At 36.0% G+C, this 16,866-nt stretch overlaps 1 protein-coding gene across 8 annotated transcripts in view; it reads right to left on the minus strand.

Moving 5' to 3' along the window:
• The window catches only part of LOC113892654 (EGF-like and EMI domain-containing protein 1), a 687,432-nt gene that overhangs the window by 115,645 nt on the left and 554,921 nt on the right, over positions 1–16,866 (minus strand). For all 8 annotated transcript variants that reach the window (XR_003511104.1, XM_027541793.1, XM_027541787.1 and 5 more), the window contains 3 exons: positions 10,037–10,156; positions 7,975–8,097; positions 4,382–4,519 (listed from right to left, as the gene is read on the minus strand). Coding sequence is in view for 7 of the 8 variants with exons in the window: in XM_027541793.1 (XP_027397594.1) it covers positions 4,382–4,519; positions 7,975–8,097; positions 10,037–10,156 (381 nt within the window). In the remaining variant the exon portion in view is untranslated. The remainder of the gene's footprint in view (positions 1–4,381; positions 4,520–7,974; positions 8,098–10,036; positions 10,157–16,866) is intronic.

Below are 16,866 nucleotides of genomic sequence, written 5' to 3' on the forward strand. Positions count from 1 at the left end.
GCATTAATATACAATATTTGTCTTTCTCTTTCTAACTTACTTCACTCTGTGTAATAGGCTCTAGGTTCATCCACCTCATTAGAACTGACTCAAATACACTCTCTTTTTATAGCTGAGTAATATTCCATTGTGTTATATGTACCACATCTTCCTTATCCATTCATCTGTTGATGGGCATCTAGGTTGCTTCCAGGTCCTAGCTATTGTAAATAGTTGCTGCAATGAACACTGGGGTTAAAATACTACATTTTAAGTTTTTTTTTTTTGGGGGGGGGTGGTTTCTTATTTCAAGATTTTTTAAAAAGTCTTCTCATATACCACCAGAGCCTCTAAATACATACATCTCATGTTATTCTATCTAGTATCACATCATATTAATTGGAAAAATGAGTTATTCAATCTATCATTTTATGATCCATTTTGGATTCTTCTTCTATTATCATTCCTCTGGGGCTATTTCTTGTCTCATGTATAGAACTCATTAGAAATCCAATGCATCCTTTCTTAAAATGCCCTGTCCCTTCAAGCCTTATACCATGTTTTCTTAAATTTCTTTATTCCTTCTCAGATCTTTTTTTTTTTTTTTTGGTAAGATCTTATTTTTAATTCCTCTGCCTCTCTGATGATCATATTTTTCCTACATTCTCCAACATACCAAATATTACAACACGGCAGAGAAATTCACCTGTAAATTTAGCTCTAATCAAAAATACAGAATCAATTATAGCAAGTAAAACAATTTAACATTTCAACTATGACTTCAGAAAAGCATCAAAAGTAAACCTGGAAAGGACTTGATCTTCTGTATCTGTTTCCCACACATAGTCACTGAATAAAGCACCAAAGAGTAGAATAATATTTTTTCTGATAACTACCAATTGTTAAATTTAGTGAACTTATTGCTGGTGAGACACTTGTATTTTGTATAGCTGTCTTTCAAATTGTGTTAACACATCACTAGGTTTTATCCCTAATAAATGCTTGCATTTGGGCAAGACTGACCATTTGCAGACTAGATGACTTATCTTTACATTTATTTGTATATTCTCATGTAAGAAGAAGTAAATTCTAAAATAAGCTAAAGAGAAAATTATTTCTCTCATGCATAAATGTTTTTACAAAGCATTCATGCCTTTAATCTGTTCTCAGGCAAGTAGGCAGACTATGTATATGCACACTCCAAACAAATCATTGCCTTTACTCTAGAGAATATTTGGTTTTTAGGAATGAGTGTTATTTATTGTTGGAAAATGAAATAAACTTGAGCCATCAACAAAATAATGTCATCATGTTGACTGCTGAAATCTCATAAATGTGTAATTTTCTATATTTTGACCCTGGCAGATGTGATTTTTGCTGGCTGTAAATATGAACTTTACCAAATTGTACTTTTCAAAGAATCAGGAAAGATATCAAATTATAAGCTGCAAACAAAAGCCTTAACAAAATTCCAGTTTCCCTTACCGAACAGTGAAAAGGAGAGAATAAGAAGGAAGGAAGGAAGGGAGGGAAGAAGGGAGGAGGGAAAAAAGAAAAGAAGTTCTTTAGTTTTTCCAGAGATCCAAATGCTAGCAAGGTAGAAATCTATAAGCATATTTTTCACTACATAAGAAGGTGCAAGGCAAGCAACTGGCTTCATTAAGCTAACCACTGTAGACTGAGAAAAATGCAGAAGGTGATGCTGGATTAAGAAATAACAAGCAAAGACATTGTTTTGGTTTAAAAATTTATGAAACCCAAATACTTTAAAATCCCTTAAAGTTCACTCTGTCACATTAGTGCCAAACTAAAAAAATCCCAACAACTTAGGCTTTTGGAATTCACCTCTTCCCTTATGGTACTTCAATTTATTTTGAACTACACTGAGTAGCATTAGATGGTCGAAGTTTTTTTTTTTTCAGTACTCATATCATAATTTTTAAGAAATATTTTTGTGATAAAATATCACAAAAGAAAACATGCAAATAGGGTATCCTAATTTTCAAATGATGACAAATTGTTTTCGAGGCTTGTAGGTGCTCTCAGACCCAGGGCACACAGTAATTTAGTTTGATGTTTGCGTTCAGTAGTTCAGTTGTGTCTGACTCTTTGCGACCCCATGGACTGTAGCCTGCCAGGCTCCTCTATCCATGAAATTTTCTGGGCAAGAATAGTGAAGTGAATTGACATTTCCTTTTCCAGGGTATCTTCTTAACTCAGGGATGAAACCCGAGTCTCCTGCTCCTCCGGCATTGGCAAGGGGATTCCTTACCACTGTATGACCTGGGAAGCCCCAACGTATTGCTGAATGACTACTATGTTCTGATTCCTGGCCACACGGAGGTCTGAGGTCTGTAAGGGTTGTAGGAAACTTCACCTTGGGAAGTCTGTTATGTAAATAAAGGAAAAAATGCTCTTCCATTCAAGAGCTTTTTAAAAAATGCAACAGTATACCAGGAAAGTCTGAGGCAAAATAGCTGCTTCTAACAAAAGGGAAGCTAAGGAAGAGGGATAGAGTGATGTCAGGGAAATTTCCTGCAGGAGTAGGAAAACTAGAGATGCTCACTCTCCCAATTTTTGGTAGATATTCGTTTTTCTCAGAAGTTCTAGATTAAACATTTCACTATGGAGCAAGCTGGGGTGGAATTTATTCTTCTCATTGTCTACAGTGACATGTTTTAATAATATGTTGAAAAAATTATGTTGAACTTCCTGATGTTCAAGCTGGTTTTAGAAAAGGCAGAGGAACCAGAGATCAAATTGCCAACATCTGCTGGATCATGGAAAAAGCAAGAGAATTCCAGAAAAACATCTATTTCTGCTTTACTGACTATGCCAAAGCCTTTGACTGTGTGGATCGCAATAAACTGTGGAAAATTCTGAAAGAGATGGGGATACCAGACCACCTGATCTGCTTCTTGAGAAACCTATATGCAGGTCAGGAAGCAACAATCAGAACTGGACATGGAACAACAGACTGGTTCCAAATAGGAAAAGGAATATGTCAAGGCTGTATATCGTCACCCTGCTTATTTAACTTCTATGCAGAGTACATCATGAGAAACTGGGCTGGGCTGGAAGCACAAGCTGGAATCAAGATTGCCGGGAGAAATATCAATAACCTCAGATATGCAGATGACACCACCCTTATGGCAGAAAGTGAAGAGGAACTCAAAAGCCTCTTGGTGAAAGTGAAAGTGAAGAGTGAAAAAGTTGGCTTAAAGCTCAACATTCAGAAAACTAAGATCATGGCATCCGGTCCCATCACTTCATGGGAAATAGATGGGGAAACAGTGGAAACAGTGTCAGACTTTATTTTTCTGGGCTCCAAAATCACTGCAGATGGTGACTGCAGCCATGAAATTAAAAGACGCTTACTCCTTGGAAGGAAAGTTATGACCAACCTAGACAGCATATTCAAAAGCAGAGACATTACTTTGCCAACAAAAGTTCGTCTAGTCAAGGCTGTGGTTTTCCCTGTGGTCATGTATGAATGTGAGAGTTGGACTGTGAAGAAGGCTGAGTGCCGAAGAATTGATGCTTTTGAACTGTGGTGTTGGAGAAGACTCTTGAGAGTCCCTTGGACTGCAAGGAGATCCAACCAGTCCATTCTGAAGGAGATCAGCCCTGGGATTTCTTTGGAAGGAATGATGCTAAAGCTGAAACTCCAGTACTTTGGCCACCTCATGAGAAGAGTTGACTCCTTGGAAAAGACTCTGATGCTGGGAGGGATTGGGGGCAGGAGGAGAAGGGGACGACAGAGGATGAGATGGCTGGATGGCATCACTGACTCGATGGATGTGAGTCTTAGTGAACTCCGGGAGTTTGTGATGGACAGGGAGGCCTGGCATACTATGATTTGTAGGGTCTCAAAGGGTTGGACATGACTGAGCGACTGATCTGATCTGACTGATCTGAAAAAGTTATCCTTTCCTATGGCTTTGAGCTGGGTTTTCCAAAGAATAATATCTTCTAATGTTTGCTTTTGGAATGTAGCTACCTGCCGTGTCAAAGTTGAACATGTATCCAAATTATCTCCAAGTTGAAAACCAATGAACATGATCTGCTTCTGCTTGAGGTGGAGAGAGTTAGGATGGCAGCATTTGTTGTTTGAATTGCAAATTAGATGGTTAGATAAGCCTTGGAATATTTTCTAGAAATAAAACTGTTAAGTCACATATATCGCTAATAAGTTTTAAATCTTCTTTAACTTCAAAGTAAAACACTATGATATCTTCTGTCCATAAATATTTCTTTTACATTATCCAGTAGCCAAAGACACTGTTCATTTTACTTGTAGTTTGAGAGGTGTAGCTACATTATAGCACCAAGTATTAGAGAAGAAAGGGCTAAATGAATCCAGGGCAACTTCTGAAGGAAGATAGCATTCACCATACATTACCTATGCATGTTTTCTCATCTGAATCGAGCTGGTGTCCATGGTTACAGGAGCATCGGGGCCCACCAACTGCATGTTCACAGTGATGGGAACAACCACCATTGTTCTTTTCACAGCTATTGACAATTTCCAATTCAATCCCTTTCCAAAACAAGCAAAGGGAGGATTATTAGCATAACAACAGAGAAATATGAATACATGGCAATAATGGGTACACTCTCTCTCTGTTGGGAAGAGGACAAACTTTATTGGAAATTTGTCAACACTCTGAGCATATAAAAGTTTGAGAACTATTAAGCATTGTACATATCTGACACTGAAGTGAAGTGTTAGTTGTTCAATCATGTCCTACTCTTTGTGACCTCATGGACTGAGCCCTCTAAAGCTCCTCTGTCCATGGAATTCTCCAGGCAAGAATACTGGGTAACCATTCTCTTCTTCAGGGGATCTTCCCCACCCAGGGGTTGAACCTGGTCTCCTGTATTGCAGGTGGATTATTTACCCTCTGAGCCACCAGGGAAGCCCTGTACATATTTATATCATATCAAAATAATAATAAATCTATAAATAATATTAAAATGACAAGGTGATACAGAAAGGTAATGAGTCCACCAGTGGTTATTAAACACATCTTAAAGGATACTTACCTATGGCAATTTTTGGTATTTTCAGAGTGTAAATATATATATGTGTGTGTGTGTATTGAATCAATGATCAGAAAGCAAATAGTTTGCCAGTTGACATATCTGTTCTCAAACTAATGGTATGTTAATATGTGCCCCTTTCCTAGGCTGTGAGCACTGTTATGGAACAAAAGTATGAATACAAAACCAATGAGTTAGCTGATTATATGTAACTAGCATCATCTTTATAGCTATGATGTATGCAAGAGTCATTTTGTATATAAACATCCTATTAACTCAAACACCAACTTGCTGACTGTGGTACATGCCACTAATTGGGGGCATTTGAGGGGACATCTACCTCAGTGTACAGATGCCAATATTCCTGAGCCCACAGGTATTATAATCAATCATTTTCTAAGTGAGAAAATGAAAAATAAAAGAATGCTTTGAATCGTTGTGAAAAATATGGAATTAGATACTCTGCTATTTTCACCATTGGTCTCTGTTCTTCATTTGTGTTGCTTAGACACACCTCTAATGAGAGTGACTATGTTGGTTCATTTCCTTCCATTTTTACCTCCTGAAGAACAGAACAGAACAGAAAAGAACAGAACAAAGGCACTCAGGATTGTGGCATTCTTTGAAAGCCTATATTACCATTCAAACTGCTGAGGTATCTGCTGTTTTTCTTGTATGGTTACAGTACAGAAATCATACTCCAGATCTCAGCCTCCTGTCTATGGTAGGCAGCAGCCTTATGTGTCCCAGAACAGCCAGGACGTATCCCTGTCTTTGTGCTCATCCCTCTGTGCCTTCATCATCTTGTATTACGCAGCTCATAACAGATGTTCAAAAATAGGTTTTGAATGATTGACTAAACAAAAGAAGGATTATGCTAATCAATTTATTGTTGAAAATAAGAATGCCTTTGGGTTTAGAAACAGCTAGTTTAGGACTGAGCTAAATGAGAAAGCTAAAGGAAAGATTGAAATAATTAAGGGAACTGATATTTTTCACAATATGTTAACATATACTCTTTAGGGAGACATATTTCAAATTTTGGCTCTGGTTCTTGTTTTTCTCCTGTGATCAATGCAGCTCTAAGATTGCTGGAGGTAATTTACTTTAAATATAAATGGTATTATTGGAACCTCACAAAAACTATACGAGGCTAAAACAAGTGCATACTCACCTCTAACTTACCAACAGAAGTAAATGTTTTTGATATGGATGATACAATTAAACTATCATACTTAAAAATATGCTTTAAAAAGTTTAAAGACTGATCCCTGTGTTTTCTCATAGCAAATAATCATTATTTGCTCAGTATATTAAATATGCATTAAATGTGTATGGAGTTTAAGTTCACTATATATTGCCTGGTAGTTGTAGAAAATTTTATTTAACCATGCTGGATCTGGAATTTTTAAATTTCTAACCCCAAGATAGTGATAGTTCATTCATAGAACACATTATGCTATACAGTATTTTGAGAACTTCTGAAAAGAAATGATATAGGTACAAAATATCATTGTCTTAGGAAAAAGTTAAAACGATATTTGCCTAAAATAGGCTGCTATATGAAGAGCACATAATTTATTGTTAAATATGACCATGTTCTGAAAATATTTACTCCACCTACAAGTTTTGAAACATTCATTTTCACCAAGAAAGTTTTGTATGTCAGTTAGTAAATATTGAGGTCTGGTGAGAGCTACACAAAGAACTTAGCCAAATATTCACATAAGGGAAATAAATGTAAAAATACACTTCAACCAAATGTATTCAACTCTAGGGCAAATTGCTTTCCCAAGTAAATTCTACGAAAGCTTGAACCTCACGACTCATTAGCGATAATGGCCCCCTCTTTCATGATAACTGAGAATGCACCAGTCTGATTGCAGGGGTTTTTATCTCAGGCATCTGTAAAATGTCCTCATCTCCTAAACCTCTGACCACATTAAAAAGCCAAAATATTAATAGTACTGAAAAATCCACCGACATTTCTCTTTGCCTGAAAGAACTCCTCGGGGCACCAAGAGAAAGACTCACTTTGGAAAAAGTTATATCCTAATTAGTAGTTAATTCTTCCCTCCCATCTTATTTTGTTTGCTCTTTAAAAGATAAATATCACCGCAGCAAAACTGCCCTGTCTTTAGGCAGTAGAAATAAACCAACAGAGTTTACGGCTACACTGGCAACCCAGGCATTAAATAAATGTAGAGCTTTATGCAGTGGAGGAGAATGAAGAAGTTAGTGACCTTAAGACTGTCTCTTCATGAGAGAGCTTAGATAAGAACACTAGCTGATTTAATCTGTCACTGTATTCTTCTTCATGATCAAAGCTGATCAAGAGATGTATGATGTATACAAACACATAACAAAGTTAAAAGGATAATATATTTGGAGCTTAGAGACACTAGTTCAAGTTATAGTTCAGTCACTGACTAATTTTATATCATTGAACATTGGGCTTTGGCCCTGATAGGAGAGAACTGGGAAGGGCATCTTTGGAGCTGAGATCAGAAATCAGACGTGGTACTACCATCTAGGCCTGCCCCTCACCCTACTGGTTCTTTCTTTCTTGCTGGCTCCTTTCCCCTGAGTGTTACACTGGAGTTATTAGTGTCCAATAAATATTGCAGGACAGAGGTGGTGATGGATGACAGACTCCTCACAAAGGAGACCCATGGGTCCAAGAGAGCCCCAATCCAGAAGACCTGAGACTTAGTCCTTGTGGTCTACAAAGAGGACCATGATGCTGACCACATTCTGTGGACTCTGGGCTCCTATTTCATCAAATTAAAATGAGAGGGTTGGCCTTCTAAGCTCCCACTCCCACCCTACGCCAGTGGAAAACATTCTAAGGAGCTCTTACTTTGGCAAGTTATTCAGCACAATCCTTTTATTACTCTTGCTTAATACTTGTAAAATGCCACACATTCCTGGGCTGCGATCACTGTCACTTACTGTAACACTGTTTTCCATCAGCTCCCAGCTCAAAACCAGGTTGGCAGGCACAAGTGAAAGATCCCACTGTGTTCACACAGCGATGGCTGCAGGGAGCAAGCCTTTCAGCGCATTCGTTTATGTCTGCAGAGAGAGATACACAGGAGCTGTGTCTTTGGAGCTGGAATTAAGACTTATTTACAACTATAAACATGAATGAAAGCATCCCCTCCCCTTCAACCCCTGACAACAATGCCAACAAATATAACAGTAAAATATCACATAGGCTCCATATTTGCAAATAAACCAATGTAAAATGACAAGAACTCTGTGGCAGGTCTCATTCATGTTCTTAAACACTTTTTTTCTATTAGAACCTACTTCTTATTGTTGTTTAGTTGCTCAGTTGTGTCCAACTCTTTGTGATCTCATGGACTATAGTCTGCCAGGCTCCTCTGTCCACGGGATTTGCCTGGCAAGAATACTGGAGTAGGTTGCCATTTCCTTCTCTAAGGGACCTTCTCTACCCAGGGACTGAACCCACTTTGCCTGCATTGGCACATGGAGTCTGTACCACTGAGCCACCTGGGAAGCCCCATGAGAAACTGCTGCTATCTATTAATTTGAAGAAAGAGAAAACAAACAAAAATAGACCTTTTCTATCCCCTAACAATACAGATAGAACACTTTAATTTGTCATTGTGAATATATATCAAATTCTTAACCAAAATTGGTATCTCTCTGACTTAAGACAGTACAAGTGGCCCCACACAAGGCAGATTTGGAGTCTTCTTAAGTAGCAATCCATAGTATATGTTCCACATATGATTGTCACAGTGCCATTTAAAACCTGGTGCCCTCTCTTTCTCGACACCAATAGACAAGTCTATTCAGTATAACATCATTTTGTGGCCCAGGAAGTTTATGCTCCCCTTACTCCACACCTGCCTTAAATGAATAGGTTTCATTATCATTTTCCCAAATAGAACTTCCTCCTTATATTGTCCTGCATGTCACTCCCACCAGGACTCTTAGTTTAAGAGAAATGCTTATCTTTCTAAGGTATTTACAAAACTCTAAGTAGGCAGAAACTTTGGGGACAGTCTTTTTAGGAATATCACTCCAGATATCAAAATAAAAATTTGAAAAAGATATTCTATAAATTATGGCTATATATATATTTCTAAATTTTCCACAGGTATTTAATAAGATCCTATTTTGTGCCAGATACAGAGTAAGGTAGGTTCTATGTAAACAGAGGACCAAAGCATAAATGTTCTGTGTTAGAAAAGTATGTTTAACAATCCACAGAAAGTTTTATCTTACTTTTGGCTTAAAGGAAAAAAAAAAAAAAAACTAACTTAACACTAATTTTTATGTCTAAATCTTTTTCAATTTCTCAAAGCATTATCATTCACATTAGTCAGGAAACATTTTGTATTTTCTTAATTAACCCCAATAAACTGTTTTTCATTTCATGGAAATGTCGTGCTAAAAATGAAGGATTCTGTGATTTCTCAGAAGTTCTTAAAACAAAGACAGTCCCACAGGAATGACTTCATTTATTAGTTCTGGTCATGAAGTAATTTATCACTTTCATCTTTGAATTGAAGTATGTCTGTTTTGCTATTTCTAGGAAATGGAAATATGTAACCTTGTATTTCTAGAGTTTCTTTCTCTTTGGTTTTAATTATTCCTAACTTCTGAGAACACTCATTTGCACATACTTGATTTTCAAAGGTTAGCCCCACCTTCTGTAGCCTATAATAAAAAACTCCCTGTGCAATTATGGAAGGTTTTGAAATATTAATTTTGGAATTCATTTCAGAATGAAAAACAGAAAACAAAAAGAATTAATTCTGAAACTACACAGATTATTTTTTGTAACTAAAAATTTCACTGAGCTTTTGTATTAAATAGTATCATAAAAAATACCTTTCAGAATGATCAAATAAGAATATAAATGTTTCTTTTTAAGCATAAATGAAAACACCTTTCTCCTAGCTGTTCTGACTATTCAAAACTGAATTACCACAAAATTGCAAACAATTACCCAATTAATCCATCAGCTTCAACTTCTTACCAGCACAGCCCTTTTTGTCTTCAGATAGTTGGTACCCTGGGTGACAGGCACACCTGGCCACGCCATTCTCACTCTGACAGATGTGGGCACATCCATTCCCACCTGTGCAGGGGTCCATCTCTAAAAGCAATTAAGCAGTGAGAGTTTGTAATTCAATAACTGCAGAAAAACGTGCAGAGCAGAAGTGTAGATAAAGATACAAGAGAACTGGGACCAGAGGGCTTCTCATGTTAGGATGATAAGGCCTTTGGAAAGTCTTTCCCACTTTCAGATGGGAAATGGGTTCCTCATTTTCTGATCTGAATTCCAAAATCTGAACAAATCTAAACATGAATCAAGGTCAAAGAACTGGCTAATTTTACTCTTTTTAAAAGTCTATCTGCTGTGCTTTTGTACCCAAAGTTAAATAGAGCCAGCAGGAAATCCTCCATACACCTTTGCATTTTTTTCTCTTTCACTCCCCACTTACTCTACTCATTTGCACAGCAGTTATCCTCATATAAACCTTTCACCTCCTCTCTATTTCCTCTGCCTTGGAATAAGCAACCACGGTGTGAAGAAAAGGCCAACTGGAGTAAAATGGAAGAGTCTTAGCTACAGCTACCATGGAGATGGAATAAAGAAGTTCACATCCTACTGAAATTAGTCAGTGACCTCCTTCTGACCTCCTCCCCTTATTTGCTCTTTTCTTAGTCTCAGTCATATTCTTTGGAAGTCCAAAGTAATGTAAAGCCACATGTCCCATCCAGAGTACCTCCACACAGAGCTTATTTGTTGAATTCATGAGTTAAGTGATCCTGGTCTAAGTATGAGAAACAGCCTTGTCTACATTATAAGCTGCTGGGGTGGGAATTTCTTCTCTTGCATGCTCCCCTTTCCTTTTTTAAAATAATGCACAGAATACAAAAAAAAAAAAAATGAATAAAGCTACCTTGTCTCCACATTTACTCAGTTTCATGCAACCACTATCATACATAAATGCTTACATGCTTTCATTGGTTTCTTGCAAACCATTTCAGACTTTATGAAAATATAAGTGATACAAAGATCTTCTATCTATCTATCACAGATGCAATACACATTGTTCTGCTTCTTGCTTTTATGTAGGGAGAGATTGAATTAAATTTGTAGATCAATTTGGGGGAGTATTGTCATTTGAACAATATTAGGTTATCTGATCCATGAACACGAGATGTCTTTCCATTTATTTTAGAATCTAACTTATTTTAACAATGTTTTATAGTTTTCATTACATAATTTTTGCACTTCTTTTGTTAAATATGTTCCTATGTATTTTATTGTATTCAATGCTATGGTAACTAGAATCATTTCTAGTAAAAAAATGATTAAAAATCATTGATTAAAAATCAAATAATGATTAAAATGGTTTTAATAATGATTAAAATCATTATGATTTACTATGAATCATAGTAAAATCATTAATTTTACTTCCAGATTTTTTAGTTGTATAGAAATCCAATTGATATTTTACATTTTGATCTTTCATCATGTAACTTAGCTGAATTTCCTTATTATTCTAATAGCTTTTATTTTTTAAGGTGTATTTCTTAAAATTTTCTGTTACAAGATCCTGTCATCTGCAAAGAAAGATAATTTACTTCTTCTTTTCTAACCTGGATGGCTTTTATTTTCTTGCCTTTTTGCTTTGGCTAGAATGTCCAGTACAACGTTGAATAGAAGTGGTATGAACAGATATCTTTGCCTCATTCCTGATTAGAGGGGGGAAGCTTTCAGCATTTCATTATTAAGTAAATATTAGCTGTGTATTTCTCATAGATTCCATTTATTGGTTGAGGAAGTTCTCTTCTATTTCTAGTTTGGTGAATTCTTTTATCATGAAAGGGAACTAAATTTTGTAAAGTTCTTTTTTTTTTATCTGCATCTATTGAGATGATAAGGTTGGTTTTAATATGGTATATTTTTAAATACATAATTTTTAGATGTTGAACCCATCTTGATTTCCTGAGATAAATCTGATTTGATTATAGTGTATAGTTTCTTTTATGTGTTGTTGGATTTGGTTTACTAGTATTTTGCTGAGGATTTTTAGGATCTACAAACATACAAGATTTTGGTCTGTAGTCTTCTTTTTTTGTGAAATACTCTTCTGATTTTGGTATCAGGGTAATACTGGCCTCATGGAATGAGTTTGGGATTATTCTCTCCTCTTATATATTTTGGGAACACATTTTTCAACTGATGAAAAGAAAACAACTCAGAATCCTATACCCAGCAAAATTACCCTGCAGGAATGAAGGAGAAACCAAGACATTTCCACATGATGGAAAACGAAGAGAATTTATCTCTAGCAGACTATTCTGAAATTATGTCATTTTTTTTATAAATAGAAAGGAAAGTATTTTTAAAGAAAGGAATGGTGGAGCACCAAGAAAAAAAGAAAGAACAACAGCATAAGAAAGAGCAAGAATAAGAAAAATATGAATATATACATATATATACAAAATTTTGTGTATATACAAAACATTATATATGCATTATATATACAATATATAGAGAAACATATATAAATACAATAAACTTTACTTCCCCTCATGAATCTTCTAAATTATACTTAATAACTGAATAAAACATAACATTGTCTAATATGGTTCTAAATGTACATAGAGAGAATAGTTAAGCAATTATATAGGAATGGAAAAGAGTAGAGAGAAAGTAGTTAAGGTTTCATACCTCACTTGAACTGGTAAAAATGATACTACCGGTAAATAGTTATACACAATATAATACCTGACAATCAGGAAAAAGCTAGGTAAAGATATACATTCAAATATTTGGCAAAACTAATACAATATTGTAACGTTTAAAAATACAATAAAATTAAAAAATAAAATAAAATAAACTGTAGTTGATTAACAACAACAAAAAATTGTTATGAATAAAGGGAAATGGAATTTTAGAAAAATGTTATAGTAGTGTATAGGAAGACATGAAAAGATTCAGAAAAATGTAATACAACAGAAATAATAAACAGAAAAAAAGAAATGTCAAACAAGTGTGTCATTACATGACTACATTCATGTAAATGACTTACTATGCCAATTAAAAGGCCCAGTTTTGAAGAATGACTTAGAAAACATGACCTAACTATATGCCGGCTACATGAAACTCACTCTAAATATAATGATATAGGCTGGTAAAAAGTAAAAGGATGGAAAAAAATACATATCATACAAACAGTGATCAAAAGAAAGCAGGAATGGCACCATTAATATCAGATAAAGTAGATCTCAGCGCAAAGAAAATTACCAGAGACAGAGACATACAATAATAGAAAAAGAATAATAAAAAGGGCAATTGACCAAGGAGACATAACAATCCTAAATGTAGGGATTCCCAGTTGGCACAGTGGTAAAGAATCTTCCTGCCAATGCAGGAGATGCAAGAGACACAGGTTTGATCCCTGAGTTGGGAAGATCTCCTGGAGGAAGAAATGCCAAACCATTCCAGTATTCTTGCCTTGAAGTCTCCATGGACAGAGGGGCCTGGTTGGCTACAGTCCATGGGGTCCCAAAATGTTAGACATGACTATGAATGCATGCATAGACACGCATATGCACCAAACAATAGTACTGCAAAATGTGGAAAAGAAAAGCCACTATCAATCCAGAAGATCTAATTGACACTTACAAAACACTACATTCGACAACAGCAGGATATATATTCTTGTCAAGTGCCTCCAGAACACTAAACAAAACACACTTTCTATGTGATCCATAGGCCACAAAAAGTCTCAGTGGAAAACAAAAATCATCAAGTTGAATAAAAATAAAAATTCAATACCAAAAATTTGAGGACACAGTTAAAGCAGTGCTGAGAGGGAGAGAAAGAGGGAGAGAGATTTGTGGTACTAAATCCATTGGAAATGATCTCAAATCAATAATCTAAGCTTCCACTTCAAGAACTCAGAATAAGAAGAGCAAAATAAATCCAAATCAAGTAAAATGAAGAAATAGTAAAAATGAGGGCAGAAAGCAATAAAATTAAAAACAAAAAAATAGATAATACTATTGAAGCAAAGAGTTGGTTCTTAGATCAATAAAATTGGCAATGGTGACTGACAAAGAAAGTAAAAAGTACAAATTACCACTGTTCAGAATGAAACAGGATATTACTATAAACCCTGATGACATCAAAAGTATAGTAAGACACTACAAACAACTCTGCTGAATTTGGCGACTTGGATGAAATGGGCTAATTCCTTAAAAGAAATGCAAACAATCACAACTCAATCACATGAAACAGAGAATGCATATAGCTCTATAAATCTGAAAAAAATTAATTCATAATTAAAACATTCCACAAAGAGAAATTTTCCGGCCTAGATAATTTCACTGAATAATCCTACCAAACTTTTAAGGAAGAATTAACATCGATTCTAAAATTTCTCCTAGAAAATAGAAGAAATACTTTTTAACTTATCTATTTTATGAAGCTAGTATTCTGATACCAAAGCCCAGCAAAGACTTTCTATTTCTAAAAAAGAAAAAGAAAAGAAAATACTATAGACCAATATTACTCATCAATACAGATGCAAAAAATCCTTCACAAAATTTTAGCAAATAGAATCAGTAGTACATACACACAAATTATACAGCTTGACCAAGGAGGGTTTATTGCAGCATACACAGCTGGTGAAATATTCAAAATCAATGTAATTCTTCATATTTACAGAATAAAGAAATTCACATGATCATATTAATTAATGTAAAATATTTGACATAATTCAATACAATATTCGTGAGAGTCTCTTGGACTGCAAGGAGATCCAACCAGTCCATTCTGAAGGAGATCAGCCCTGGGATTTCTTTGGAAGGAATGATGCTAAAGCTGAAACTCCAGTCCTTTGGCCACCTCATGCGAAGAGTTGACTCCTTGGAAAAGACTCTGATGCTGGGAGGGATGGGGGGCAGGAGGAGAAGGGGACGACAGAGGATGAGATGGCTGGATAGCATCACTAACTCGATGGACGTGAGTTTGAGTGAACTCTGGGAGTTGGTGATGGACAGGGAGGCCTGGTGTGCTGCAATTCATGGGGTCGCAGAGTTGGACACAACTGAGCAACTGAACTGAACTGAACTGAATACAATATTCATGACAAAAAGAAAATGGGAGCAGTGAGAAATTTCTCACCTAATAAAAAGCATATATAAGAAACCTATAACAAATATTATGCTTAATGATACTGAATTATTCCCCCCTGGGACTAGGAACAACACAAAAATGCTTACTCTCATTGCCCTATGCAACATAGTGCTACCATAGCTCACACAATCAGGCAAGAAGAGGAAATAAAAGGATCATAGATCAGATGGAAAGAAATAAAACTATTCCCATTTGCATATTACATGATTTGAAAATCATGTTTGAAAATCCTAAGGAATCTACAAACTCTCAGAACTAAAAAGTAAGTTCAGCAAGGTAGCCGGATACAAGGTACACATACAATGATAAATTGCATTTAGATATACTATCAATGAACACATGGACAGTGAAATTAAAAAGGCAAAACATCTGCAATTACCCAATTACAGGACACATTCTATATCTTTGAATAGATTATATACAATTCTTTGAAGGCAGGAAGCTGACTTATATACCTTGGTATCCTCATACATTTAGAATCTATATAGAAGACATTTTATAAACTGTAGTTTGTTGGAAAGAGGATACAGTTATCAGAGATTTGGTTTCAAGTATAGGTCTGTCAGTTGCTGAAAAACTGAAGGACACAATAGATACAGGATGGTAGACTCTAGATGCATTCAAGGGAATAGGACCATGCTCTTGCCCTCCCGGACTGTTCATTCTGCTGGATGAAGTAGCCAGTGTATGAGTAAATCGGTAAGAAAAATCATCACAGATTATTGTGAGTGCTGTGAAGGAAATAAATAAGATGCTGTGAAAGACAATAGCTTAAGAGGAAAGCCTTGACTGGAAAAGAGAATTTGGGGCAGAGGTCTCAAGACACTGAAGTAGAAAAGGCATTGCATGTTATTGTCATCATTCAGTCCCTAAGTAGTGTTCAACTCTTTGTGACCCCATGGACTGCAGTGCGCCAGGCTTCCCTGTCCTTCACTATGTCTTGGAGTTTGCTCAAACTCATGTCCAATGAGTAGGTGATGCTATTCAACCATTTCATCCTCTGTCACCTGCTTCTCCTCCTGTCCTCAGTCTTTCCCAGTATCAGGATCTTTTCTAATGAGTTGGCTCTTCACATCAGGTGACCAAAGTATTGGAGTTTCAGCTTCCGCATCAGTCCTTCCAGTGAATATTCAGGGTTGATTTCCTTTAGGACTGACTGGTTTGATGATCTCCTTGCAGTTCAAGGAACTTTCAAGGGTCTTCTCCAGAACGTTCAAAAGCATCAATTCTTCAGTGCTCAGCCATCTTTATAGTCCAAGTCTCACATTCATACATGACTACTGGAAAACCAAAGCTTTGACTATACAGACCTTTGTCGGCAAAGTTATGTCTCTGCTTTTAATACACTGTCTAGGTTTGTCACAGCTACCATAATGAAGCCTGTGGCTGCACATGCAGTCCACAGTAAAGATTTGGGAATTAACTAAGTTCAGTAGTAAGACACTGAAGAGTTTAAATGGATAAGTGGCAGGGTCAATAGTAAAATTTCCAGGTCTCCTGAATCTTGCCTCAATAATCATTTTCTCTTTATTGAGTTGGTTAAAATATGTGTATTTTATTAAGAAAATACTTCATTACAAAATGGTAGCCCTGAAGCCACATAGGATAAAATCTTTCACTGACTTTGCAATCTTAAAATCTCTCAG

The sequence above is a fragment of the Bos indicus x Bos taurus genome, chromosome 1, assembly GCF_003369695.1.
Source record: "Bos indicus x Bos taurus breed Angus x Brahman F1 hybrid chromosome 1, Bos_hybrid_MaternalHap_v2.0, whole genome shotgun sequence".
NCBI lineage: Eukaryota > Metazoa > Chordata > Mammalia > Artiodactyla > Bovidae > Bos > Bos indicus x Bos taurus.